The sequence below is a fragment of the Marmota marmota genome, unplaced genomic scaffold (genome assembly GCF_001458135.2).
Source record: "Marmota marmota marmota unplaced genomic scaffold, marMar, whole genome shotgun sequence".
Lineage (NCBI taxonomy): Eukaryota > Metazoa > Chordata > Mammalia > Rodentia > Sciuridae > Marmota > Marmota marmota.
In genome coordinates, this window is record NW_025999842.1 from 29,883,083 (window position 1) to 29,909,391 (window position 26,309).

The 26,309-nt window shown below is 37.5% G+C and overlaps 1 protein-coding gene across 2 annotated transcripts in view; it reads left to right on the forward strand.

Moving 5' to 3' along the window:
• Positions 1 to 6,208: 6,208 nt before the first annotated feature.
• Positions 6,209 to 26,309, forward strand: part of Rpf2 (ribosome production factor 2 homolog) — a 30,088-nt gene continuing 9,987 nt past the window's right edge. The window contains exons 1-7 of one of the 2 annotated variants that reach the window (XM_015500179.2): positions 6,209 to 6,347; positions 9,934 to 10,066; positions 12,925 to 12,962; positions 14,408 to 14,447; positions 16,418 to 16,499; positions 17,712 to 17,788; positions 23,313 to 23,412. In XM_015500179.2, coding sequence (XP_015355665.1) covers positions 6,325 to 6,347; positions 9,934 to 10,066; positions 12,925 to 12,962; positions 14,408 to 14,447; positions 16,418 to 16,499; positions 17,712 to 17,788; positions 23,313 to 23,412 — 493 coding nt within the window. In that variant the 5' untranslated portion in view covers positions 6,209 to 6,324. The remainder of the gene's footprint in view (positions 6,348 to 9,933; positions 10,067 to 12,924; positions 12,963 to 14,407; positions 14,448 to 16,417; positions 16,500 to 17,711; positions 17,789 to 23,312; positions 23,413 to 26,309) is intronic. The other variant, XM_048788870.1, reaches the window with a different exon arrangement.

Sequence of the window (26,309 nt, forward strand, 5' to 3'; positions counted from 1 at the left end):
ATTGTCTTGCACATGAACTTTTGAATACCGCATATCAAAATCATAACAGATGCTTAAATTGGGGAAACAAGATGAGCCATATGCCTGCCTCAGCATATTGCCTTGAGGGAGATTCCAAGTTACAGTGTAGGGAGGGGGAATCTAGATGGATCCTGGTGATTTTCCTGAGTTGAGGAGATGGAACAGGGATTCCAGAAAGACCAAGAGAGAGTTTACAGATCAGAATTCAGAAGAAAGAAAACTCCAGAGGTCTGCAAAAGGTTCTAGACTCCAGTAGAATTGATGACCTGTGTTTCAAAAACCACCAGAGCAGGGGAAAGGACCACATGAACAATCCCTGGAGCTTAACTAGAAAAACCTCCTAGTTCATGAGCATGGGATAGAACACTTAGAAGGGTTTTGTCTCAATAGTGAGATAAAATGAGCCTAAATATGGCTCTTTCCCCACCTAACAAAAGCTTAAAAACAAGACCTGAAAGGATCAAACTGTTTCCAAATAGTTGCATCTCAGAACACTTGAGAATGTTTTTTAACATTTCTAATACCCAATTAAATTCAAAATGTCTTAACATTCAATAAATACCAGGTTTAGGGGCTGGGAATGTGGCTCAAGTGGTAGCGCGCTCGCCTGGCATGCGTGCGGCCCGGGTTGGATCCTCAGCACCACATACAAACAAAGATGTTGTGTCTGCCAAAAACTAAAAAATAAATAAAAAAATTTAAAAAAGATTACAGATCAGGGCTGAGAATATAGCTTAGTCAGTAGAGTGATTATTAAAAAAAAATAAAGGGACTGGGGATGTGGCTCAAGCGGTAGCGCGCTCGCCTGGCATGCATGCGGCCCGGGTTCAATCCTCAGCACCACATACAAACAAAGATGTTGTGTCCGCCAAATACTAAAAAATAAATATTAAAATTCTCTCTCTCCCTCTCTCTCCCTCTCTCTTTAAAAAAAAAATAAAAAATAAAAATAAAAATAAATAAATACCAGGTATAGAAAGAAATAGATAAAACCCATAATGAGAAGAAAAGTCAATAATTCAAAATTGATCCAGATCTGAAAACTCAAGGTTGGGATCAATATTTGTATTTCTACAGTGCCTGGGACTTAGGATATTTGTTGACTTTTTATAAGAATGTAATCCTTTCAAGTGGCTTTGTGATTAAGGAAGTAAGTTGGAAGTTGATCAGGAAGAAAACCAAGTTGAGTACATATGAAAATATGTTTATGGTAAGCGTGGTGGTGATGGTGGCATAATTGAGGAAAAGTACATGATTGGGCCAGTTTGACCAATGAACTAAGATCAGTAGTTTTTCAGTTTTTGTTTTTCCAGGATTCCTTCCCTAGGCTTCTCTGCTGAAAACCAGGAAAATAGTTATTGCCAGAAAGGTAACCTGGCTTGCTTGTTTCATTGAAGATCAGAGAAAATGACCACGGTTAAATTTTAAGATTTCAAAGGAGGGACTTAAGGAAAGGGAAGTTTATTTTTCATACTGGGGATCGAACCTTACCACTGAGCCACATCCGCAGTTATTTTCAGTTTTTATTTTGGGACAGGGTCTTGCCAAGTTGTTAAGGCTAGCCTCAAACTTGCTATTCTCCTGCCTCAGCCTTCCAAGTGCTAGGATTACAAATGTGAAATTTAACTCAATTTTGACACTATCAACTTGGAATTAGTGTCACATTCCACAGGTAAGAGCTAAATCCTATAAGATTGTCTGCTGCCTCCTCATTTTTAAATACTAATCCAAGTGATAGACCCACAGGTTACCTACAACTTCTATCTGACTTGGATACCAATTGAATATTCCCATAGCCCCCTCTTCAATTTCAATCTTTTGCTTAAACAGCTCACAGAACTTGGAAAAATGACTTGGAAAAGTTTATGAGGTTTATTATAGAAGGACATAACTCAAAAACATCCAGATAGAACAGCTGTATAACAAGAAGGGATGTGGAACATCATTTCCTCTCCAGACCACTCTCCCATCATTTCTTACTCACCAAACCTTGTCCTTTGGGAGCTTTGTGGAGGCTTCATTAGTAGCCATGACAGACTAAATTGTTGAATATTGGCAATTAAGTCAGTTTTCAATCCCTGGAGGTCAGAGGGTGGGACTGAAAATTCCAACATTCTTGCTATCTGTTCTTGAGGTGGGGCCTTGGGGTCTTGCTATGTTGCCCAGGCTGGTCTTGAACTCAGCCTACTGAGTTGCTGGGATCAGTCATGCCATGCTCAGCTGTCTTGTTTTTAGTTTTTGTTTTGCTGTGGTGGGCATTGAGCCATAGGACTTACATGTGGCAAGCACTCTACCACTGAGCTACATTCTCAGTCCTGAAAGTTCCAAAATTTTTTTTAATATATATTTTTTATATAATTTTATTTTATTTATTTATTTTTATATGGTGCTGAGGATCGAACCCAGTGCCTTGCACGTGTGAGGCAAGCGCTACTGCTGAGTGACAACCCAAGCCTCAAAGTTCCAAACTTTTATTAATCATGTGATTATTCCCTTGGAAACCATTTCCTATCTTGAGGCTATCCAGGATTCCCCCAACCATCACTTACAGTATCTCAGCATACCAAAAGAAAAATTACTTCAGAGATTACAAGAATTTGGGAGGCTGAGTGTCAAGAAATGACTGAAACCAAATACATTATACCCATCTAAGTTCTTCTCACCTTATGACATCCAAACCCAAGTAAAGTCCTACTTTTAACTATGTCAGAAATAGCCACCAATCCAGAACAATCCCAGATTCCTTAGGCTCTCCATTGAATTCTGTCATATTTTGTTTGAATATCTTGTAGCAGACTTATTGTTTCTGGTGACTGCCATAGAGAATGACTCAACAAAAGAGATGCAAAACGGAACCAGACACCAAGATTTTATCCTGCTTTTATGTTTGGTTTGGTGCTGAGGATTGGTGCGCTTTGCGATTGAGCTACATCCCAGTTGTTGAGCGTACTACATCATTAACATAGATCAACACTGGGTTGGGGATGTGGCTCAAGAGGTAGCGTGCTCACCTGGCATGATGTGGCCCAGGTTCTATCCTCAGCACCACATACAAATAAAAAAATGTTGTGTCTGCCGAAAACTAAAAAAAACCAAAAAACATAGATCAACACTTTGTATCTTTCTATGATCTCAGAATTTATTGTAAAACAAATCCACAGGCTACCTCACTTTCCTCAGTGGCACTTCACTGAATACTTGTGGGTCACTTGGTAGTTATAAGCCAGGCAATCACACATTTTTTTTGTTTTTGTTTTTGTTTTTGGCATGAACATACTTTATTTTTTTTTTTTTAGGGTTATGTTCTCATTGTCCATTGAGATTCTTTTTTTTTTAATTTTTTTTATTGGTTGTTCAAAACATTATAAAGCTCTTGACATATCATATTTCATACATTAGATTCAAGTTGGTTATGAACTCCCAATTTTACCCCAAATACAGATTGCAGAATCACATCGGTTACACATCCACATTTTTACATAATGCCCTATTAGTAACTGTTGTATTCTGCTACCTTTCCTATCCTCTACCATCCCCCCTCCCTCCCCTCCCATCTTCTCTCTCTACCCCATCCACTGTAATTCATATCTCTCCTTGTTTATTTTCCCATTCCCCTCACAACCTCTTATATGTAATTTTGTATAACAATGAGGGTCTCCCTCCATTACCATGCAGTTTCCCTTTTCTCTCCCTTTCCATCCCACCTCATGTATCTGTTTAATGTTAATCTTTTCTTCCTGCTCTTCCTCCCTGCTCTGTTCTTAGTTGCTCTCATTATATCAAAGAAGACATTTGGTATTTGTTTTTTAGGGATTGGCTAGCTTCACTAAGCATAATCTGCTCTAGTGCCATCCATTCCCCTGCAAATTCTATGATTTTGTCATTTTTTAGTGCTGCGTAATACTCCATGGTGTATAAATGCCACATTTTTTTTATCCATTCATCTATTGAAGGGCATCTGGGTTGGTTCCACAGTCTAGCAATTGTGAATTGTGCTGCTATGAACATCGATGTAGCAGTATCCCTGTAGTACGCTCACACATTTTTTTTTATTCCAATCTTAATTTCTAATATCTATCCCACCTAGTGGGATACGTGGCTTAAGTGTTATAGATATAAGAAATTAAGAATTAAGGGTTAAAGCAACCACAGGAGTTCAGGAGTCTGAACTTCATGAGAGCAATGGCAGAGAGCAGATATAAATATAAATAATCTATGTAGGTGGTCAGATAAGATTATGAACCAGCCAAAGAACTTGCTCAGGGTGCAGAGCTGTCAAAGCACAAGAAGTTATTCTAGGCCTAGGACAGTTTCACAGTATTATGTAGAGTGGAACTTGCTTCCTTATCATGGGAGGAGAAACCACTCTGCTAAAACCCAAGGAGAGACTCAGAGGTTTAGTCATGGGTGATTTTCCTGGGCAAGACTCATGAATAACCAGGTGATCGGGTCAGGGTGCCACTGCCACTGTGTCCAATCTGGGGGTGCTTCTCCTATGGTCCTCAAGCTAAGGGGGTTGCATTATTTGGTGGTCTGGGGTGTTCAATAAAGCTCATAGGCCTCCTTTTTCCAATATGAGTTTTATATCCCATGCATCCATGTACTTCTGATTAATTCATTAAGCTCACAGGTGATCATTCTTTTTATTTTTAAAAAACACTTTTGTTTGTTTATTTTTATGTGGTGCTGAGGATCGAATTCAATGCTTCACACAAGCTTGGTGCATGCTCTGGTGCTCTGCTATTGAGCCACAATCCCAGCCCCAGGTGGTCATTCTTATTAGCACAATTAACTTAGCAGACTGTGCCAAGCAGATATTATGTTTACTTGTGTAGACAAACTATAGTCATTCCACCTCAGCATTCAATGGCAAACTACTACTTTACAAAATGATCTAACAGGTTTAGGTACAACCTGAAAACTGCTGTTCCATATGTCATGTAGGAACTCAGAGCAAAGCACAGTCTGCTGCTATCCACACAAGTCTTTTATTTTGAGACAGGGTCTGATGCTGGCCTCAAATTTGCAGTCCTCCTGCCTCATCCTCCCAAGTCCCTGAGATTGCAGGCTCACAAAGGCACATCATATGAGTACTTGTGCACATGCACATATTTATATTCAGAATAGGCTAAGCCATGGAACATAAAGTGGATTCAGTGGTTCTCAGGGATTGGTTGAAGGGGAAAATGAGTAGTAATACTACTGGGTGGGGTGAGGTTTTTTTTTTTTTTTTGGTACTGGGGATTGAACTCGGTGGCACTGGATCACTGAGCCACATCCCCAGCCCTATTTTTTTTTATTTTTTAATTTAGAGACAGGGTCTCACTGAGTTGCTTAGTACCTCACCTTTTGCTGAGGTTGTCTTTGAACCTGCGATGCTCCTCCCTCAGCCTCCGGAGCCGCTGGGATTACAGGCGTGTGTTCCCGTACCCAGCCGAGGTGGGGTTCTTTTTGAGGCGATAACATATTCTGGAATTACTGTTGATGGTCGCATCTCTTTGTGAATGTAACAAAACCCATTGAATAGTACACATAAAGGCGAGAATTTTATGGTAATTTGGGGGCTGGGGTTGTGGCTCAGTAGTAGAGAGCTCTTGCCTAGCACATGTGAGGCATTGGGTTCAATCCTCAGCACCACATATAAGGAAACAAATAAAATAATGGTATAGTGTTCATCTACAACCACAAAAAACTTAAAATATTTGGGAAAAATTCACGATCAGTGGTCTTTTGGCATGCCTTTTATATACTAGGCAACTACGGTTGTCATAAACTGTCTTGGAGAGCAGGTGTCACATGCCAGTAATATAATTGACAAGGGAGGCTGAGGCAGGAGGACGGAAAATTCCATGCCAGGCTCCCTAAGTTAGTGAGACGATGCTCGGCCCGACCCCGACCCCCGCCCCACCACCAAAAAAAAAGCAGAAAACTGCCTTATCGGAGCTTAAAGTTCTATTAGTGATATTTCACATTTTGCTTTTTAGTTACTACATGAGTACTCATCACCCTTTCAACCTTTTTGATATCCTGTGTTCCCTAAATACCTTACTCCAGGTACACACGAGCGTGTACATCAAGCTGAGGGGCTAGGTCATTTTAAGTATTATTTCAATTTCTGGGAAAGAACCAGAGCTAGGTAACCAAGGCAACAAAACGCGATCTGACCCAAGATGGCCGCCAGGGGCGGGGCAGCCTCCGGAAGTATCGTCACTACGGTTTCCGGTTCCGCTTGCTAGGTTGCACGCGCCCGCTTGGTGTAACCGTGCGACTTCTCCCTTTCTCGAGTCTGGGGCTGTGGTAGTCATGGACGCCTTGGATCGAGTTATGTAAGTGCGTTGGGACACTGCCTGGGGAATGTTGGGGAGAGGGTGCCCTGTGAGGAGAGCGATATTGCCTGTGCTGCCATCTCTCCTTTGGTGACCGCTCCCGTTAACGCGCTTTGCCTGCGGTGCCTGGATGGGTCTTCTCGGCTGGGAGATTGAGAGAGGGAAACCCGCAACTGGGAGCGGCAGGGTGAGAGGAGGGACGGAGACGTTGCCGCTTTTATTCCAGTCTCTTAAAAATGTCCTGACTTCTGAATTGTGAGGGAGATGGTAGAGGAAGGGGTTAAGAGCCCAGGCCTCAGAACCTGACAGGTCTAGGTGACTACCCGGGCGCATGCGTAAGGCTTTGAAACTTTTGCCATTAAACCTAGAACTCAGTTCACTCTAAAATAGTGATCATAATTCGTGCTTCATAGAGCTGTGAGTTTGGCGAATGTACCTACAGCTTTTGCTACAGCACGTGGAAAATGTTCATTGGCATTTTCTTTTCCTTCCAGCTTTGCACGCTTGTTATCTTGGAGTTATCCTATAGTGATGTTTATTTTAAATTCGTACAAAAAATATGTATTGAGCTCCTAAATATTTCTACTCTGATTAGCAGTGGTTTTCTTGGGCCTTGCCGAGGTTAATGTGTATTCTAAGTGATTGTTTCTTTTTAGTCATTAATTCAGAGATTTTGCAACCTACTATACCGTTAGGTGTTGGGACTATAAAGATGAGTGTGACTAATTTTCAGTGTAATAGAGGGACAAACAGCTAATAAAACATGTAAAAGTGTTTTTTGGTATTCGTTGCTGGTTCGTGAGAAGTAATAAACCACATAGAATGTAGAGCGCATACCATTTTTTGCCATAAAGTCATTGCATATTTTTTCTCTTTCGTTTTTGTACTGAGGATTGAACCCAGGGAAGCTTAAACAGTGAGTCACATCCCCAGCCTTTTTTATGTTTTGAGACAGGGTCTCGCCAAGTTGCTCAGGGTCTTGCTAATTGCTTGAGGCTAGCCTTGAACTAGCAAGCCTCCTGCCTCAGCCTCCTTAATCACTGGGATTAAAGGCATTACATCACCGTGCCTGGCTCACACTACATATTTCTTGATTTGATTTAGTAAATAATGTGTATTTTTATTAACCAGTAAATGATTAAAAACTTTATATTGACATTTATCTGGAGAGGAAATTCTAAACTGTTTTTTTTTTAATCCAGGGTGTATGGTAGGCCAGATAAGCTACTCTCTGCTGAGCTGCATCCCCAGCCACTGCACTACAACTTTATAAATAGAGATTCATGGACTGTGATCCAACAATTCTGGAGATTGAGAGAGAAGGATTATAAATTTGAGGTCCAGCCACAGCTATTTAGCAAGAACCTCAGCAACCTTTTTTTTTTTTTTCAAAATAAAAAGGACTGTGGCTCAGTAATAAACTGCTTCTGGGTTCAGTTCCCACTACCAAATATAAAAAAGGATTCATTCATCATACAGCTCCTGGAAATTTTATTCTCTTAGTCTCCTGAGAACTGTTTAGAGATGAAAAGTAATACATGAAAGAATAAGCCTTCGCATAGTTTTAAACAACAATAACAACAAAAAGCAAACCTTTTCTAATCTTGTATTGAACTTTTTGTTTGTAAGCCTGGTCTTACTATGTTGCCCAGGTTGGTCTCTAATTCCTGGGCTTTATTGATCCCACTGATTTAACCTTATTAGTTCTACATGGGAATTTAAAGTTGTGTGTATTCTGTGTTTCTTTTCCTTCCTGTAGTATTCATAGGGCCAAAGAAGGAGGGTCATGGTTATTTAAGAGAGGATGAATTCTTTAAGTAGATGGCTTAGAACTGTTTGAAAAGCAAGATGCTTGCCTATAATGTTCACCATTAGAGGAGGCAAAGGTGACACGCTTTTTTGAAAAGAAATGTATAAAAACATGGTACTCCCAGGCTGGGATTATAGTTTAGTGGTAAAGTACCTGGCATGAACTAGGCTCTGGGTTTAGTCCTTCATACCACACACACACACACACACACACAAAAACACAAAACAAAACATGGTAGTTCTATTTTCACACCATGAAGTCAGAATAATAATTTATTTTCCTTTCTTTGTTTCTTAGGTAATTGTCTTAGATGAGTTTTTTTTTTTTTAATATTTATTTATTTTTTTAGTTATCGGCAGACACAACATCTTTGTTGGTATGTGGTGCTGAGGATCGAACCTGGGCCGCACGCATGCCAGACGAGCGCGCTACCGCTTGAGCCACATCCCCAGCCCCCTTAGATGAGTTTTTAAATCTAGCTCATTGTGAAGTTGGGCCTTATTACTAGCTGTATGACCTTAGGAAGATTACTTATCAAGTCTTTGCTTTATCTATAAAGTGAAGATCATAAGTGTACTGTCTCTTAGGGTTGTGGTGAAAATTAAGTCTTAATATCCAAGATTACTCTTTGGTAGTTATTAGACTTTCTCAGCAGTGATATTGGAGTGAGATAATATATACTTCCTGGTAGGTACTTGGTCTTAAATCTGGAAGAAAAGATAAGCAATACCTATATTAGTAAATAATATTTATATTTAGTAAATATCCTATATTTAATAAATATCCACAGGTTGATCAGCAGTTGATGTACAATTCTTTGTGTTAGTGTACAGGGTACAGTTTGTCTATTTTAAATTTGGTTGGGGGGAATAAAAATAATGTCTACTTGAGCCCTTTATTTGCTTATTTATTTTTAATTGAGTTGGGGTATTGCTGTGTTGTCCTGGCTGGCCTCAAATAGCAATCCTCCTACCTATGATTATAGGTGTACACCATCACATCTGTCTGGTTCTTTATTTTTTTTTTAATTAAAAAGAAAAAAGGAAGCTGGGCCCAGTGGCACACACTTGTAATCCCAGCAGCTCAGGAAGCTGAGGCAGGAGGATCGCAAATTCAAAGGCAACTTCAGCAACTTAGGCCCTAAGCAACTTAGCAAGACCCTACTCAAAATAAAAAGGGCTGGGGATATTACTCAGTGGTTAAGTGCCCCTGGGTTCAATTCCCAGTGCCAAAAATAATCAAATAAAAAATAAAAAGATGGGCTGAGGCTGTAGCACAGTGGCAGAACGCTTGCCTAGCAATGTGTGAGGCACCAGTTCGATCCTCAGCACCAATAAAAAATAAATTAATAAACAAAGATATTGTGTGTCCCTCTACAATTAAAAAAAATAAAGATTTAGAAAACAACAATAATAAATGAATGCTGCAACTTGGGGATATAGCTCAGTTGGTAGAGTGCTTACTTTGCATGCACAAGGCCCTGGGTTCAATCCCCAGCACCGCAAAAAAAAAAAAAAAGAAGAAGAAGAAGAAGAATACTAGGAATATTAAAATGAAAGCTTTTTTAAGAAAACCAAAAGCTAACAAAACGCTTGTTTAATAGTGATAGAGTGTCTTTTTCTAATAAAATGTGAGATGTTAATGTTGGAATCCTAACTGATAAATATGTGAATGTAATGTCTCCTTGATTTTTTAGAATTTTCTCCTTGTTAAAGTCTTGATTTTGCAATGTGAGGAAAATGTTTGCATTGTTATGAATTATGCTTTTCTTAACAGAAAACCCAAAACGAAAAGGGCCAAGAGATTCCTTGAGAAGAGAGAACCAAAGCTCAGTGAAAATATTAAAAATACCATGCTGATTAAAGGGGGAAATGCAAATGCAATAGTGACACAAGTACTTAAAGATATGGTATGTATATATACTTAATGTTTAAGTACTACTGAAGTCATTTTAGAAGCTTTCAGCATACTGGTTTGGGCTGCTGGAGAAATGGTAAGGTTACCTTAAGATCTACTAGCCTTGGGCTGGGGATGTGGTTCAGAGATAGAGCGCTTGCCTAGCATGTGTGAGGCACTGGGTTCGATCCTCAACACCACATTAAAAAAAAAAGTAAAATAAAGGTCTCTTGTCCACCTTCAACTAAAAACAAACAAATAAATAAACATTTAAATAAATAAATAAAATAAAAAGATCTAAAGCCTTCGAGAAGATCTGAAATTAGAGGTTATTTTTCTTCCCACCTCACTGACTACTGGTTTTCCTTAAAGCAGATAAATTAAACTAGTTTTAATTACAGAATTTGATACATTTTAGGAATGTATCTCAGCTCTACTTTTTTTTTCCCACCCTACTGCCTTAGAAATGGAACCTGGGATCTTATACATGGTAGACAAAGAGCACTCTATCACTGAGCTACATCTCCAGCCCTTTTAGGAACACATTTAATTTGCAAAGTGAAGTAACTGAATATCACTATGTATTTATTCATTTAACAATGCCATTTACTGTCCTGAGTACTGGGAATAATAGAAAAACATAGCATCTCCTTTTAGTGAGCTTAAAGTATTAAGAATTAAATGCTGTGCTGGAGGTATGCAGAGGGTAGAATGGGACATAGTTCACATCACTTAGGGGGACCCACAAAAAAATGGGCTTCCTGAAAATAACATGTAAGCTTCATTTTGAAGGAGCATTTGGAGCAAGAGGATAGAAAGAAGGGCTTTCAAGCTGAGGAAGAATCTTGGGCAAAAGTGCACGTGAAGGAGCATTTAGAGCACTGCAAATAATTGAGCTGGCTAAAGGAGATGTACTATGTGAAGCCAGAAGAGTCAGAAGTCATATGTTAATATGGAATTTGAATTTTATTCCAAAAGTCCTGTGAGTCATTGGCAGATTTTAAGTGAAAGAGTTGATCAGTTCATTTTCTTGACTTGATTAGAAACCAGAGAGCAAATGTGGGCAACCACGTTGTTGCTGTTAGCCTGGTAAAGAGAACCTGGAGTCTGGTGATGGTAAAATGAAAACAAGGATTGATCAGAAAATAGATGTTGAGGGCAGAATAGTTTGGGCATTAGTGAGAAGTACAACTTCCCAGCTTTTTGGCCTGTGTGCCTGCTGGGCAGTAATGGTGATTAGAGACTGTAAAAGGTGGGGCAGGTTCACTATTTAAGTTAGGTCCCAAACTCAAGTTTGGGACCTAATTTACATAGTGAAGATATAAAACTTTTTCCTACTTCTATACCTGGTGCCTAGTCCAGAGTCTAGGCATATTGGGTGCTCAGTGGGTATTTAATCAATGAATGGGGCATAATGTGTGGAGATACTTGTAGATAGTTGAGTATCGAAGTCTCAGTATAGCTGATAGATTCTTTGAGTTAAATCAAGTAAAATAGTTGAACATGTTTTTGAAATTGACTGAACTCTTTATGCTTATTAAATACAGTCAATTCAGATATCTAAATACCTAATTTGTACTCATCCTTTTTTGAAATGTTTCTAAATCTCATTGTTTTGTTAGGACACTATTCTGTCAACTGAATGATCCCTACATATTTAAACAAGCTCTAATAGGTATAATCTGCATCACACATTATTACAGTAGTTAACATTCATAACAATGACTGTGTTGTCAAAAAAAAGGTAGTAATGTTCATTACTCTGAGACAGGGAAACATTGGATAAGAAGAATCCTCCAGAGTTTTGGTATTTGAGAAGGTATATTTCACTGGTGAGTCTTTTCATGCCAGGCAAGTGCCCTACCATTGAGCTATATCCCCAATCCACAAGAGTTTCTCTATTTACTAGCTCTTATAGTTGATGAATGATCATTTCCTTTTATTTTTCATTGTTTTCTCTCACTGACTCCTTTTTCTAATACAAGACAATGCTTTACATATTTGCTATTCTTTTTGGTAGAGCAGTACTGGTGGTCATACAGATAATAAGTGATTATTAATGAATCAGTGGAAAGAAGTGGGAAAACAAAGAAGAGGGTTGGGTAACAGCAATTTTTTGTTTTGTTTTCTTTTGTTTTTTTGGTACTGGGGATTGAACCCAGGGATGCTTAACCACTGAGCGACATCCCCAGGCCTTTTTTATTTTTATTTTAAAACAGGGTCTCACTGAGTTGCTTAGGCTGGCTTTGAACTTGTAATCCTTATGTCTCAGTCTCCTGAGTTGTTGGGATTACAGGTGTGTATCATAGCACTTGGCAGCAGCAATTTTTTTAAGGGCTGTGTTTAAACCCAGCGTAGGGCCAATGATGTAGCCTAGTGGTAGAGCACTTGCCTAGTGTGCATAAGTGCCAAAGTTTAATTCTCAGCACTGCAAAATAAATGAAATAAACTCTGGCTAGTATTCTAATTGTCATCATTGTGACTTTTGCTGAGTTCTTGTATCTCCAAAGTCATTTCGATTGTAAGTGCTTTCAGATAGGATTTAGTTTTCTGTTATCTTTTGCTCTTCTTTCTAATCTAGGTTATTTGCTTAGAGAGACTGGACTAGGTAGAGTTTAAAGAAATGAAGGGAATTATTTTAAGTTGGATAGACTATTGAAAGGGCATGGATACTTTGAAATAGGAAAATCTAGTCTAAGAATATTAAGTTTATGTTACAAATTATTGTATGTGATCAAAAGGGAGCCAAACAAAAGACATCAGAACAGGATTCAGTGACTAGAGCAGTCTTGTAGAATGCATGTATTGCTTTATTGTTATTTCTGCTTTTCAGAATGTTTTGTTTTAAAAGCTATAAATTATGTTTTACAGTATGCACTGAAAAAACCATATGGCGTTCTATATAAAAAGTAAGTCATGATTTAAAAAAATTTTATTTTAAATTATTTTGTTTTATTATAAAAGTAACAACCACTTTATAAAAGATTTGGAAGGGAAATTGTGTGTGTGTGTGTGTGTGTGTGTGTAAAAAGACCATGTTGTTCCAGCTGAGCATGGTGGCCCACAACTGTAATCCCAGTGATTTGTGAAGCTGAGGCAGGAGGATTACAAGTTTGAGGCCAGCCCCAGCAATTTAGCAAGGCTCTAAGTGATTAAATGATTTAGCAGCAAGATCCTGTCTCAAAATAAAAAGGGTTGGGGATGCTGCTCAGTGGTAAAGTACCTCTGGATTCAGAGATAGTAGTAGGTTAAAGTGGTGTTTGCTGGGTTTCTCCACTATAACTCCCTTTGTAGTTAGTAAATATTTGGAAGAGATACTTTGAGACTAAGTAAAGACTGTGCAAATAGGGTTATCTGTCATTGTTTGTTGGAGACTAGTTTCAGGACTCCTTTTGGATATTGAAGTCTGTGGATATTCAGATCCCTTATGTATAAAATGGTGTGGGTTTTGCTTGGAACCTACATATATCCTCCCATAAACTTTAAATGATCTCTAAGTTATTTATGATACCTAAAACAATGTAAATACCACGTACATGGTTGTTATGATATACTGTTTAGGGAATCATTTTCTTTCTTTTTTTCATTACTGGGGCCCTGAGCTGCCTCCCCAGGCCCCCTTTTTTTTTTTCATGTTTTTTATTTTGAGACAGGATTTTGCTAAGTTATTGAGGGCCTTTCTTAAATTGCTGAGCCTGGCCTTGGACTTTCAGTCCTCCTGTCTCAGCCTCTTGAGTTACTGGGATTACAAGTGTGGGACACTGCCATTCCCTTCTTAGAATAATAGCCATAAAAGTTCTATGACTAACTCACAGGTCTCAGCGGAAATTGTCATGTTATACTCTTTATGGTAACACCATACCCTATTTTATTTTTGTTATAATAATTATTACTTTTTGAATGTATTTATTTTTCTACTAGAATAGCTCCATGAAAGAAAGTACCTTATTTGATGTAGTATTATAGCATCCCTAAATCCTGGAATACTGCCTGTCATATAATACTGCCTGTCACTAAGTAAATATTTGAATGGATATCTTTCTGTTTTTTATTCTTTATTTATTTTTGGTATTAGGGTTTGAACCCAAGGGCACTTAACCACTGAGCCACCTCCTCAGCCCTTTTTATTTTTTATTTTGAGATAGGGTCTTACTAAGTTATTTAAGGCCTTGCTAAGTTTCTGAGGCTGGCTTTGAATTTGTGGTCCTCCTGCCTCAGCCTCCTGATTGCTGGTGTGCCACCATGCCCAGATTTCTGTTTTTTAAATCATCTTAATAAAAATTATCTTTTATATATTAATTGAATTTACTTATCAAGATTATTAAATTTGGGGTTACTTTTTTAATATTCTTAGGAAAAATATTACAAGACCATTTGAGGATCAGACATCACTGGTAAGTACAAGAATCTTTCTGATTTAAGAGAACATGTAAGTGATTATTCAAGACTGATATTATAACCCTAATTAAAAATTAAGTCATCCTGGGCTGGGGATATAGCTCAGTTGGTAGAGTGCCTGCTTTGCATGCACAAGGCCCTGGGTTCCATCCCTAGCNCCCATGTGGAAGGCAAGCGGTCTGCCACTGAGCTACACCCCCAGCCCCTAGTCCTTTAATTTTTTTATCCTGAGCCAGGGTCTTGCTCAGTTGTTGAGGCTGGCTCTGAATTTGCAGTTGTCCTGCCTCAGTTTCCCAAGTGGCTGGGATTACACGTGTGTGCCACCATGCCTGGCCATAAAATTGTTTTAATTTTTTATATTTTTGGGTTAGGGGTTGAAGCCAGGGGTGCCTAACTACTGAGCCACATGCCCAATCCTTTTATTTTCTTTTGAGACAGGGTCTCCATAAGTTGCTTAGGGCCTCACTGAGTTGCTGAGGCTGGCTTCAAACTTGTGATCCTCCTAGCTTAGCCTGCCAAGCCACTGGGATTTCAGGTGGGTGCCACCATGCCTGGCTATAAGAATGTTTTTGAAAACATTTTAAGAAAACCATTTCCATTGGTTTAAAAAATATTTTTTAAATACCTTCTTGTATCAGACATTGTGCATAGTTTACTCACATATGACATCTCATAAAGCCCTTGCATGTTTTTACAAGAGGTTTCATTGTCTTTGATGATAAAATTCTCAAAAAGGTTAATTTGTGCCTGGTATAGTGGTGCACACTTGTAATCCCAGCAGTTTAAGAGGACAAGGAAGGAGGATTGCAAGTTCAGGACCAGCCTTGGCAACTTAGCGAGACCTTGTCTCAAAACTAAAATAGATAAGTAAAAAGAGCCAGGGATGTGGCTCAGTGGTTAAGCACCTCTGGGTTCAATCCTCAGTACCAAAGAAAAAAAACAAAGATTAATTTGTTTAGATGACATACTAAGCGGCATACCCTTAATTCTTGGACTTTGTGATTCTATGTCTTTCACTCTAGGAGTGGATAAGCGGGTGGAACTTTTTGTTTCATTTGTTTCTACTTAGGTACTGAATTTAAATAGTAACCAAATTAGGTACCCATATCTTATAACCAGTGAAGAAAAGTTGAGGATTGTGGCTGTTTCATCTATTCTTTAAATTTTTTAAAATTGATTTTGGAGGCCTTTTTACTGATTTTTGGACTAGAACAAATCAGATCTAATTTTTGTGCTAAGATTGGTACTCTCAATAAATTCAATCAGTATTTGGGATATATAGAGAGTATAGGCATAGTAGAAAAGAATCTGTATAGGACTGAAACTCCGTACATATATTTTCACTCCTCTCCATTCTGTAATGGAAGCCAGTACTTCTGAGAGCCAAACAGAGAGATAGCTCTTACATTGAATTATCAGTCCTGTCTGTGTACACAACATTGAACCTGTTGTCATTGGAGACATGGAGTTTTTAGGGCCAGATCCTTCTATACTTGCAGTTTGCAATAAAAAGTGCAGTGTACCTTGTAAACTCATGGATCCAATTGTAAACATCCCCAAAACAGCATGCTGATAAATTCATATAAGTATCCTATATGTTAAGATGTGCATTGATGATAGTAATTTTTTTTTTTTTTTTGGTGGGAGGTAGGTACTGGGGATTGAACTCAGAGGCACTCAACCACTGAGCCACATCCCCAGCCCTATTTTGTATATTATTTAGAGACAGGGTCTCACTGAGTTGCTTAGTGCCTCACTGTTGTTGAGGCTGGCTTTGAAGTCAGCCTCCTGAGCTTGCTGGGATTAAAGGTGTGCACTACTGACCCTGGCCATAAATGAATATTTTTCCTGTGCATATTTTTGTTTAGTTCATAAAGTCTTTATTAACTCCCACTGAAAAGAAGTGATATACTTTAAGTTCAGAGGTAAGATTCTCAAGGTTCTTATTTTTTATTTGCTTTTATAGGAATTCTTTTCAAAGAAGTCAGATTGTTCTTTATTTATGTTTGGCTCCCATAACAAGAAGCGGCCAAATAACCTAGTAATAGGTAAGTATGATTTACTTTTTTTTTTTTAAATAAATTTTTTTGTGTGTGTGGAACCAGGGATTGAATCCAGGGGTGCTTTACCACTGAAGTACACCTCAAAAGCCTTGTTATTTTTTATTTTGAGACAAGAGTTTACTAAGATGTTCAGGCTAACCAGGAATTAACTCCTGAATGGCTAGGATTACAGGCTTGCACCATCAAACCCTGGTTTATTTTTAATTTTTTTTTTTTTTTAGGGAGATGGTACTGGGGATTAAACCCAGGGGCACTCGACCACTGAGCCACATCCCTAGTCCTGTTTTGTATTTTATTTAGAGTCAGGGTCTCACTGAGTTGTTTAGCACCTTGCTGTTGCTGAGGCTGGCTTGGAACTCATGATTCTCCTGTCTCAGCCTCCTGAGCTGCTGGAATTACAGGCATGCACCTGTAATTCTGCGCTCAGCCTCTTAATGTTTTTATTTATAGAGTCAGCTCTGTGATTCAGATAAGCTGTGTTCGGAATTTAGGAGTAACCATTAGGCTCTGAAGTAACTTTTTGTTTTGTTTTCTACTTTAAGACATTAAATACAATTATTTAATGTCATCACTCAATGGTAGAGCACTTGCTTAACACGTGTGAGGCCCTGGGTTCTATCCCCAGCACAGTAGAAGAAAAGAAGTAAACAGTCTTTAGGTAAAGAACGGGTCATATATATTTTTGTGTACACACAATATATATATATATTTTTGTGGTGCTAGAATTGAGCCAAGGTGTTGTATATGTAAGTGCTCTGCCACTATGTTGTAATCCTTAGCCTGGGTATATAAATATTATGCTGCCAATACATGGGAGTTATATAAATGAGGAAGAATATGAAAGAGTTTCTTATTTATTAATTCTTCTCAGAATGCCATTGCTTCTGCCTCCATGGGAAATAAGTTTTGGGTTTAAATAGGAAGTATGGCTTCTTAGGTTTCTCAGCATCTCCACTTACTCAGTTATAGATGCAACACCATTACCTTCTACTTGCAATGGGCATCTCTGAGCTGTCACACAATATAGGTCCATTGGAATTGGGGACCCCACTGGTGGTGGGGATTACCCTATTTCAAGTTGAAGATATTTTTATAATATGAAACATATATTTGTATATTTTCCATCTCAGAATTTAATCACAATTAGATTTAGGTTGCTGTTTGGAAAAACAATGCTTAAAATGTATTTTCTTCTAGGTCGCATGTATGACTACCATGTGCTGGATATGATTGAATTAGGTATTGAGAAGTTTGTGTCGCTCAAAGATATTAAGGTAAGATACTTATTATAAAAATAAAAAGCATTTTGTAATGTTGCTCTTGGCCAATAGTGACCATAGGTGAAGAGTACTAATTTAGAATTTTGTAGAGAATTTCATGTTTTTATTCTGGCATGCACAACAAATACTACTTTATTTTACCTTTACTTTAAAAGTAAGAAATATAATTTAGAGCATATAACACATGTGGGTCTTGTGGCAGATAGACTTCATATTGTGGTTACTAATTCTTGTCTAGGCCCGTGGTTTAAATGCTGTCCTCTCCCTCTGAATGATTATGACACCTATTTTATAGAACCTCAGAAATAGAGGCGTATTCTAAATCCAGGAAGCTCTGGCTGATTATGTAGTATTTTGGCCATCAAATTTCTAGCTTAATTTCCCCTTTAGGACTTGGCATCTTTGTATCTCCTTTGTTTGAATGGGATTATGAAATAGAAAGCAATTAGGAAGAATGTTCCATCTCAGCTCCTGGATACAAATTGGGCTCTTACTTTCTCAGAACTCTGCTTCTGATTTTATCCCATCAAATGTATTATTTCCCTTAAAACTCATAGCTGTCCTGTGCATGGCCAAAATAATTTTCCCTATTATATATAGATTTTACAGTTGAGACCCAGAGGGGTTTCATTGGTGATCTGGAGTCATACATATAATAAGTGGAACCAAGATTAGTTCTCAAGAAGTTTTCTTTCTTTTGGTAGTGGGATTTAACCCAGAGGCTCTTTATCACTGATTATATCCCAGGCCCCACCCCCTTTTATTGGTCCATTATAGTTGTATATATTGATGGCATTTGTTGTTAAATATTCATACGTGCACACAATATGATTAGACCAGTGTCATTCCCCAACACTTCCCCTCTCCCTCCCGACCTTCCACCTCTTGGTCCTTTTCCTGTACTGATCTCTCTCTGTTTTGTTTTTTTTTTTGGGTGGGTGGTGGCACCTGGGATTGAACTCAGGGACACTTAACCACTTAGCTGCATCCCAAATATTTGGTATTTTATTTAGAGACAGAGTCTCACTGAGTTGCTTAGCACCTCACTTTTGCTGAGGCTGGCTTAGAACTCTCCATGCTCCCTCCTCAGCCTCCTGAGCCACTGAGGATTATAGGCGTGTGCCACTTTGCCCAGCTTGACTTTAATTTTTAGAAGAACCACCCCCAACTTTGTTTTTCTTTTTCCTCTAGCTTCTGCATATGAGAGAAAACATACGATCCTTAATCTTCTTTTATTTGACTTATTTCACTTAATGTGATGGCTTCTAGTTCTATCCATTTTCCTTCCAGCCCTTTTTTTGAGAGCACGCCTGGTTCTCAAGATCTTTGAGAGAAAGGCTATTGTCATTTGTAGTGGAAAGTTATGTAACTATTCTTAGTTAATAGTTTTTTGAGATTTATGCTATAGTTGAAAGAATTATAGTGTGTGTATAAATATATATATCTCAATACCTTCTGTCAGCCCTTCTTTAAAGAGGGAACACACCATTTAGTTTAAAAGAATTCCTAAATTAAATATCCCCTGATCCTGCAGATTGGAAAGAAGGTCTTATGACATCACCATTTGGTCAGTCATTCTAGCTTCTTCAAGTATAAGAGAACAGTGGCCTGAAATTGGATTTAGAGGCAGAACCCAAGATTTTGAGGCCTTTCTTTCGATTACAATGAAATTTGTCATGTGACAAATTAATGACTTTTTTTTTTAAAGAGAGAGATAATTTTTTTTTATTAAGAGAGAGAGGGAGAGAGAATTTTTAATATTTATTTTTTTTTAGTTATTGGCGGACACAACATCTTTGTTTGTATGTGGTGCTGAGGATCGAACCTGGGCCTCACGCATGCCAGGCGAGCACGCTACTACTGCTTGAGCCACATCCCCAGCCTGAGAGAGAGAATTTTAATATTTATTTTTTAGTTTTCGGCGGACACAACATCTTTGTTTGTGTGTGGTGCTGAGGATCGAACCCGGGCCGCACGCACGCCAGGCGAGCACGCTACCGCTTGAGCCACATCCCCAGTGCAAATTAATGACTTCTTGACCCTCAATTGCAACCACGTATGAAATAAGTGTAGGAACATCAAATGAGATAATGTCTGTGTAAATGTTCATCAGTGAACATATTATTGTGGAAGCCATCATATTATTAGTTTCTTTGGGGCTATGCACAAATCCCTGGAGATGAGCAGCATATCCCCATTTTTACCTTTACAATTACTGCTTACTTGCTTACTAGATTGGTGGGTGTGAGCATTGACTGATGGATGAGTGGTTATCAATCCCTCTATTCTTTCTGTTTCCAAAGCAATGAAATCCTCCATTCACTGTGCTGCTTCTAAAGTGGAACACAAGTCTGATGTGGTGCGTATCTGTAATCCCAGCTACTGGGAAGAGGCAGAGGCTGGAGGATTGAAAATTTGAGGCCAGCCTGGGCAAGTTAGTGAGACCCTTTCTTTGAATGCAGTGATGTGACATGTGATTCTAGCATGCATGAGGCCCTGAGTTCAAATCCAGTACCACACACACATACAAAAAACAAAACAAAACAACAAAAAAACCTTTTCATTTGTGGAATAAGTGAGTTTGTGTGTGTGTTCATACAAAAACTACAGATTTCATTAATTGATAAGAAATGTGCCTACACCAACAATTCCGGCATACACTGAGATTTATTATATAGTTCTTCTCTTTTCACCCCAATCTTGGGTTACAAGCATGTATTTTTAGTTTGTTTTAAAATTGTATATTTTTTTATACGTTTCCTTCAATTAATTTCCTTTTTTACCATCTCATTTTTAAGACATTTCACTGGTATTTCTTTTTTATGCCTATTGTGTTTACCAAGCCTCTTCTCTCTATTAATGAATTTTTATACAGGCACAATAAAAATAAATTAACAGGTGATTAGACTTTACCAGGAATTCAGCAAGTATTCTAGGATCCTGTTTTCTAAGATGACCAAGTAAGCCTTAATAAACAGATTAAGGGGCTGGGGATGTGGCTCAAGTGGTAGCGCGCTCGCATGGTATGCGTGCGGCCCGGGTTCGATCCTCAGCACCACATACAAACAAAACAAGACAAAGATGTTGTGTCCGCCGATAACTAAAAATAAAATATTAAAATTTAAAAAAAAAAAAAAAACAGATTAAATTTTGTGACAAGTTGATTTTATTTTAGATAAGGTAGCCATATTGCAACTGCCTGAGAAATTTTATTTGAGAAATTTTTGGAATGTTGTGTAATACATAAGAATTATTTACCTGTTTTTTCTCTATTTAAAAAACTCAATCTGGGCCTAGTGGTATACACCTATAATCTCACTATAATCCCAGCTACTCAAGAGGCTACAGCAGGAGGATCTCAAGTTTGAAGTCTGGCTCAGGAGACCCTTTCTCAAAAAATAAAAAGGTCAGGGAAGTTAGTGGTTAAGTGCCCCTCGGTTCAATCAATTCCCAGTATCCCCCCCCACCAAAAAAAAAAAAACAAAAAAACAGAACTGAAAAGGGTGGCTCAGGGGCTCCATATAATTATAGTATTTTTAGTATACTTTATTTATAATATTTTTAGGATTTTGAATTTTTAGTTCCTTTCAGAATTCAATTTGTTTTTAATGGAATAGAGTTCTTTACATGTTAAATATTATTTCATATAACATTTGTTTTCTTTTTATGATGTGTATACTGGGTCATGATTAAAATGTAATTTTAGCCAGGTGTGGTGGTGCATGCCTGTAATCCCAGTGACTCGGGAGTCTGAGGCAGGAGTTCAAATCCAGTCTTAGCAAAAACGAGGTACTAAGCAACGCAGTGAGACCCTATCTCTAAATAATATACAAAAATGGGGCTGGGGATGTGGCTCAGTGGCCAAGTGTCCCTGAGTTCAATCCCTGGTACCAAAAAAATAAAAAAATATTTTTTAATTACTATGCATTGTGGTGAAGCCAGAACTGTAGGGCTCCACCTTGTCATACCTACTATATACCTAAATATTCCCCATAGTCCTGGAGTCAGGTACAAACGGAGCACATAAGAGTTATTGCGGCTGGAAGGTCCATTCAAGCTTTCAATTAGGCAGACCTTCAGCATAACTTCATCCTCTAAATACAGATAGTTGATTTTCAGGGTTTGGAAGCAGAGAATGTCAACAAGCGTGGTCATGGTGAGCAGGGAAACAACAAGTGACCTCTTGTCCTAGGGCAAAAAATGTTTGTTTTTTGTCATGTTTGTTTTTCTGCTGTGTTTGGATAATCTCTGATTACTGTCAGAGTGGAGGTATTAGAATTAATGGGAAACTCAGACCAACAACCTTCAACAGTTAATACTTAAAGATTTTTTTTTTCTTGGTAGCTTCTAAATCCTCTTGTTATCACTCATTCTTTTTAATATAGAAAATCTGGAGTTAAGACAAATTCTTTTTTTTTTTAATATATTTTTTTTAGATGTCAATGGACCTTTATTTTATTAATTTATTTATATGTGGTGCTGAGAATCGAACCCAGTGCCCTCACATATGTGAGGCAAGTACTCTACCACTGAGTTGCAACACTAGCCCTGACAAAATACTTTTTTATAGCAAGTGCTTCAAGCATATGAAGTGAGAATTGGCCCATATTTTCTATAGCTTGTGTAGAATAATATTGTTTCCCATGTGAATGTTTGGTTAGTGGTTTAAATTTTAAATATAGTGATTTTTTTTTTTAACCTTATATGTATTGAGCCCAGAACTTCACTTGTGTTATGCAAGAGTTCTTAATCACTGAGCCATATCCCCAGCCCTTTTATTTTATATTTTGAGACCAGATCTCACTTAGTTGCCCAGGCTGGCCTTGAACTTAAAATCCTTCTGCCTTAGCCTCCCCAGTAACTGGGATTATAGGTATGCATCACCATACCTTGCTCCTAAAAACACTTTTAATATGATGCAATAGGAAAGGCACAGTGGTACAAATAATTCAAAGAAATTGCAATTAAATTTATTTTGATTCTGAAATGCTGGTTATAAGAGGCCAATTTTTAGTTTTTTTGGTTGGTTGGGTTTTGTCTTTCTCAAGTGTAGCTTTTAATTTTATTCTTTATATAAACTAATGTTAAAAAAGTAGTTTACATCATTCTTTGATCTCTTATTATGTGATAATGAATAAAGTAGAATAAAGAATTTTATTTTTTATTATTTCTATTTTGAGATGTGGTCTTGCTGTGTTACTTAGGCTGGTCTTGGAAATCCTGGGCTCAAGGGATCCTCCCTGCATTGGTCAGCCTCCTGAGTAGCTGGGACTAAAGGCATGCCACTGTACCTGGATCAATTATTTTTCAGTCTAAAAATCTGTAAGCCTAAAAACCCCACCTGTGTGTTCTTTTTTTTTTTTTTTTTAAGTACAAAATAAGTATTTTCAGACATAGTTTTAGAATTGTTAATGTAATCTGAAAACAAATTACTGTATTGACCGCCTTAAAATCAGCATATAAACAGTGTAGACTTTGACAGTTATATAATTATTCTTTTTTTTTTTCCATTTCACAGAATAGTAAATGTCCTGAGGGAACAAAACCCATGTTAATATTTGCTGGTGATGCTTTTGATACAACTGAAGACTATAGAAGACTAAAAAGTCTTCTCATTGGTAAATATTTTAATACATTTTATTTGTAGGGTAACTGAGGTAGGCAATTTAAGACTGTCCTTGATGGCACTTTGCTCTGGGCGTACAATTTTTTCCTTTCTTTTTTTCTTTTTCTTATTTTTATTTTTCTTCCACCAATAGCAGGAAAGTACTTAATTATCTCAAATAGAGTTAAAGGGAATGTTACATTTTATGGATTATTATTTTTTGATATTGTAATTAAAATATCATCCTATTTATATAAAGTGTTTTATACTTTACAAAATGCTCACACCTATCTCCTGTTATTACTAATGTCATTAGTTTAAACTTAAATTGTTAAGCTCAGATTTCACTTTGCATTCGTTTAAGACCTGTTAGTTTGATATGTAAGGACTTTCATAATGTAACCCCAGTATAACTTACCTTATTGATCTTCAATTTTCTTCTTTCTTTTTCTTTGAAAAAGTGGTTTGTTGAAATGTATTATGAACATACCTCTTATGTTTTCTGAGGTCATTTTTATTTATTCAATTTCTAAAATTCTTTGAAGTTTCATATCAGGTTTTGTTTCAGGAAACCCTCAGTGCCAAACCATTATTATGTACTTTACATTGATTGCTTGATTTTCACAAGAAACTTACAGGCTCATTTTACAGACAACTCAGTCCACCACCACCCTGTTGCCCACAAGTGGCCAATTAACCATTTTTTAATTCACATTTCTCCTTTTGTGATAAGTTGGCTTTACTGTTTTTCAAGGTCTTTTGTTTTTGAGTCCTAGGCATAAAACCAAGGATCTCATTCATAGTAGGCAGTTGATCTACTACTGAACGATATATCCTCAGTCCTTTTCATTTTAAGACAAGGTCTTGTTAAATTGCCCAAGCTAACTTTGAATTTAGGACCATCCTGCCTCAACCTCTGGAGTAGCTGGGTTTCTAAGCGTGCACCACCATGCGTAGCTGCTTGTTTTTTTTTTTTAATAATTTTTGTGATGTTAGGGATTGAACCTAGGGCCTTTCACATGTTAGACAAGCACTCTACCAACTGAGCTATATTCTTAGCCCTCTGTGATTTTTAAAACGTTACTAATCACAGTTGCCAGTTCTTTTTTTTTTTAATTGTTGTTTGTTTGATTATAACTCTGGAAAATAATTTGTCCAAGAGATTTGCACTAATTTAAAGGGTCTGGTTAACTTTTTGGTGAACTCTGCAGCACTCTTTTATGTTCCCTTTTCACCTCTGCTTTGACAGCCTCAAGGTTCCTTATTGATGTGCAGCAATATTTTCTCAATTTTCAGTAATTTATACTGTATTTCATTTGTGTTTTTTTTGCATCCCTTTTATAAATTTAGGCTTGTTATCCTAAATTGCCCTTTAAAAACTTTTTATATACTTTGCCCTAGATTATTGCTGGAAAGTTGGTGGCTTATGTATTAAATTATATTCTTAGACTTTACAAATCTGAGCCCACCAAAATATCAAAAAAGTTTGAGGTAGATACGTTGAGACACATTGCTTTTATTTTTTATTGTTGGTACTATTAACAGTGTTATTGTTGAGATTATAATTTCCAGAGTTCTCATTTCTCTTAATAAGTCTGGGTGTATGTTGTTTTTGGTTTTGGGGATCGGGTGGGATTGAACCCAGGGCCTTCTGAATGCTAGGCAAGTACTTTACCACAGAGCTATACACCTGGCTGAGCATTAGTATTATCTGTTTTAATCTTTACAAAATTTCTGGAATTTGGTGACATTCATTTCAGAAATGGGAGACAGAAGTTCATGGAGATTAAATAAGGGGTATTAAATAGGTGAAGCAGAATTGAAACTCAATACCTGAGCTTTTCTGCCTCTGTTGTCCATTTTCTCTTGGCAGAATCTTTTTTTTAGGTTCTTACCTATATTGTCCATGAAGTAAATTCATACATGAGTGACAGTGATTAATATTTTCTACTTTTAATATTAAAGCCCAAAATATCAAGAGTTTTTGTTTATTTGGTACTAAGGATTAAGCTACTACTACTATTTACTACTGAGTTACATATCCAGTCCTTTTTAATTTTTATTTTGAGACAGGGTCTCACTTTAAGGTCTTGTAAAATTGTTGAGGCTAGCCCCAAATTTGTGATCCTCCTGCCTCAGCCTCCTGAGTTGCTAGGATTACAAGCATGTGCCCTGTGCCCAGCAAGATTATTTTTTTAGCCAATATTTCAGCCAGATTTTCAGGCAATATTTCTATTACTTATACTCTATTGGCTCAGATTTCCTACCTTTTCCCACCATGTCCCCATATGATTATGTTAGGTGAGGTAGGTACTTATGATTTGTTATAGCAGAGAGAGGGCTTTTGCTTGCCTTTATTTTAATGGCTTTTTTAAGCCCTAAACTTCTCATTATTTTGTGTTTCCACTAGATGGCATTAATGACCACATAATGTAATAATGAGCGAAGCGAGTGAAAACCTGATGGAATCTGGGGACAGTTAGAAGAGGAATGGAATAAAATTGTAGGACACAAAGGGAAGTGGGTTTTCAGTGTAGATATGAAGTAAAATAACTGTCCTTTAGTTATGTTATGTGTTCAAATGAAATATAATGATGTGTCATTTAACAATGTGCATGTGGGGCTGGGGATGTGGCTCAAGCAGTAGCGCACTCTCCTGGCATGCGTGCGGTCTGGGTTCGATCCTCAGCACCACATACAAACAAAGATGTAGTGTCCGCCGAAAACTAAAAAAATAAATATTAAAAATTCTTAAAAAAAAAACAAAACAATGTGCATGTGGCCTTAAAAATGTGTTAGGTGATTTCATCAATGTATAAGCATCAAAGTGTATCTACCCAAACTAAATGGCTATGTCATCACTAGGTGATATATTCTTTTTTTTTTTTTTTTTTTTTTTTAATTTTTTTT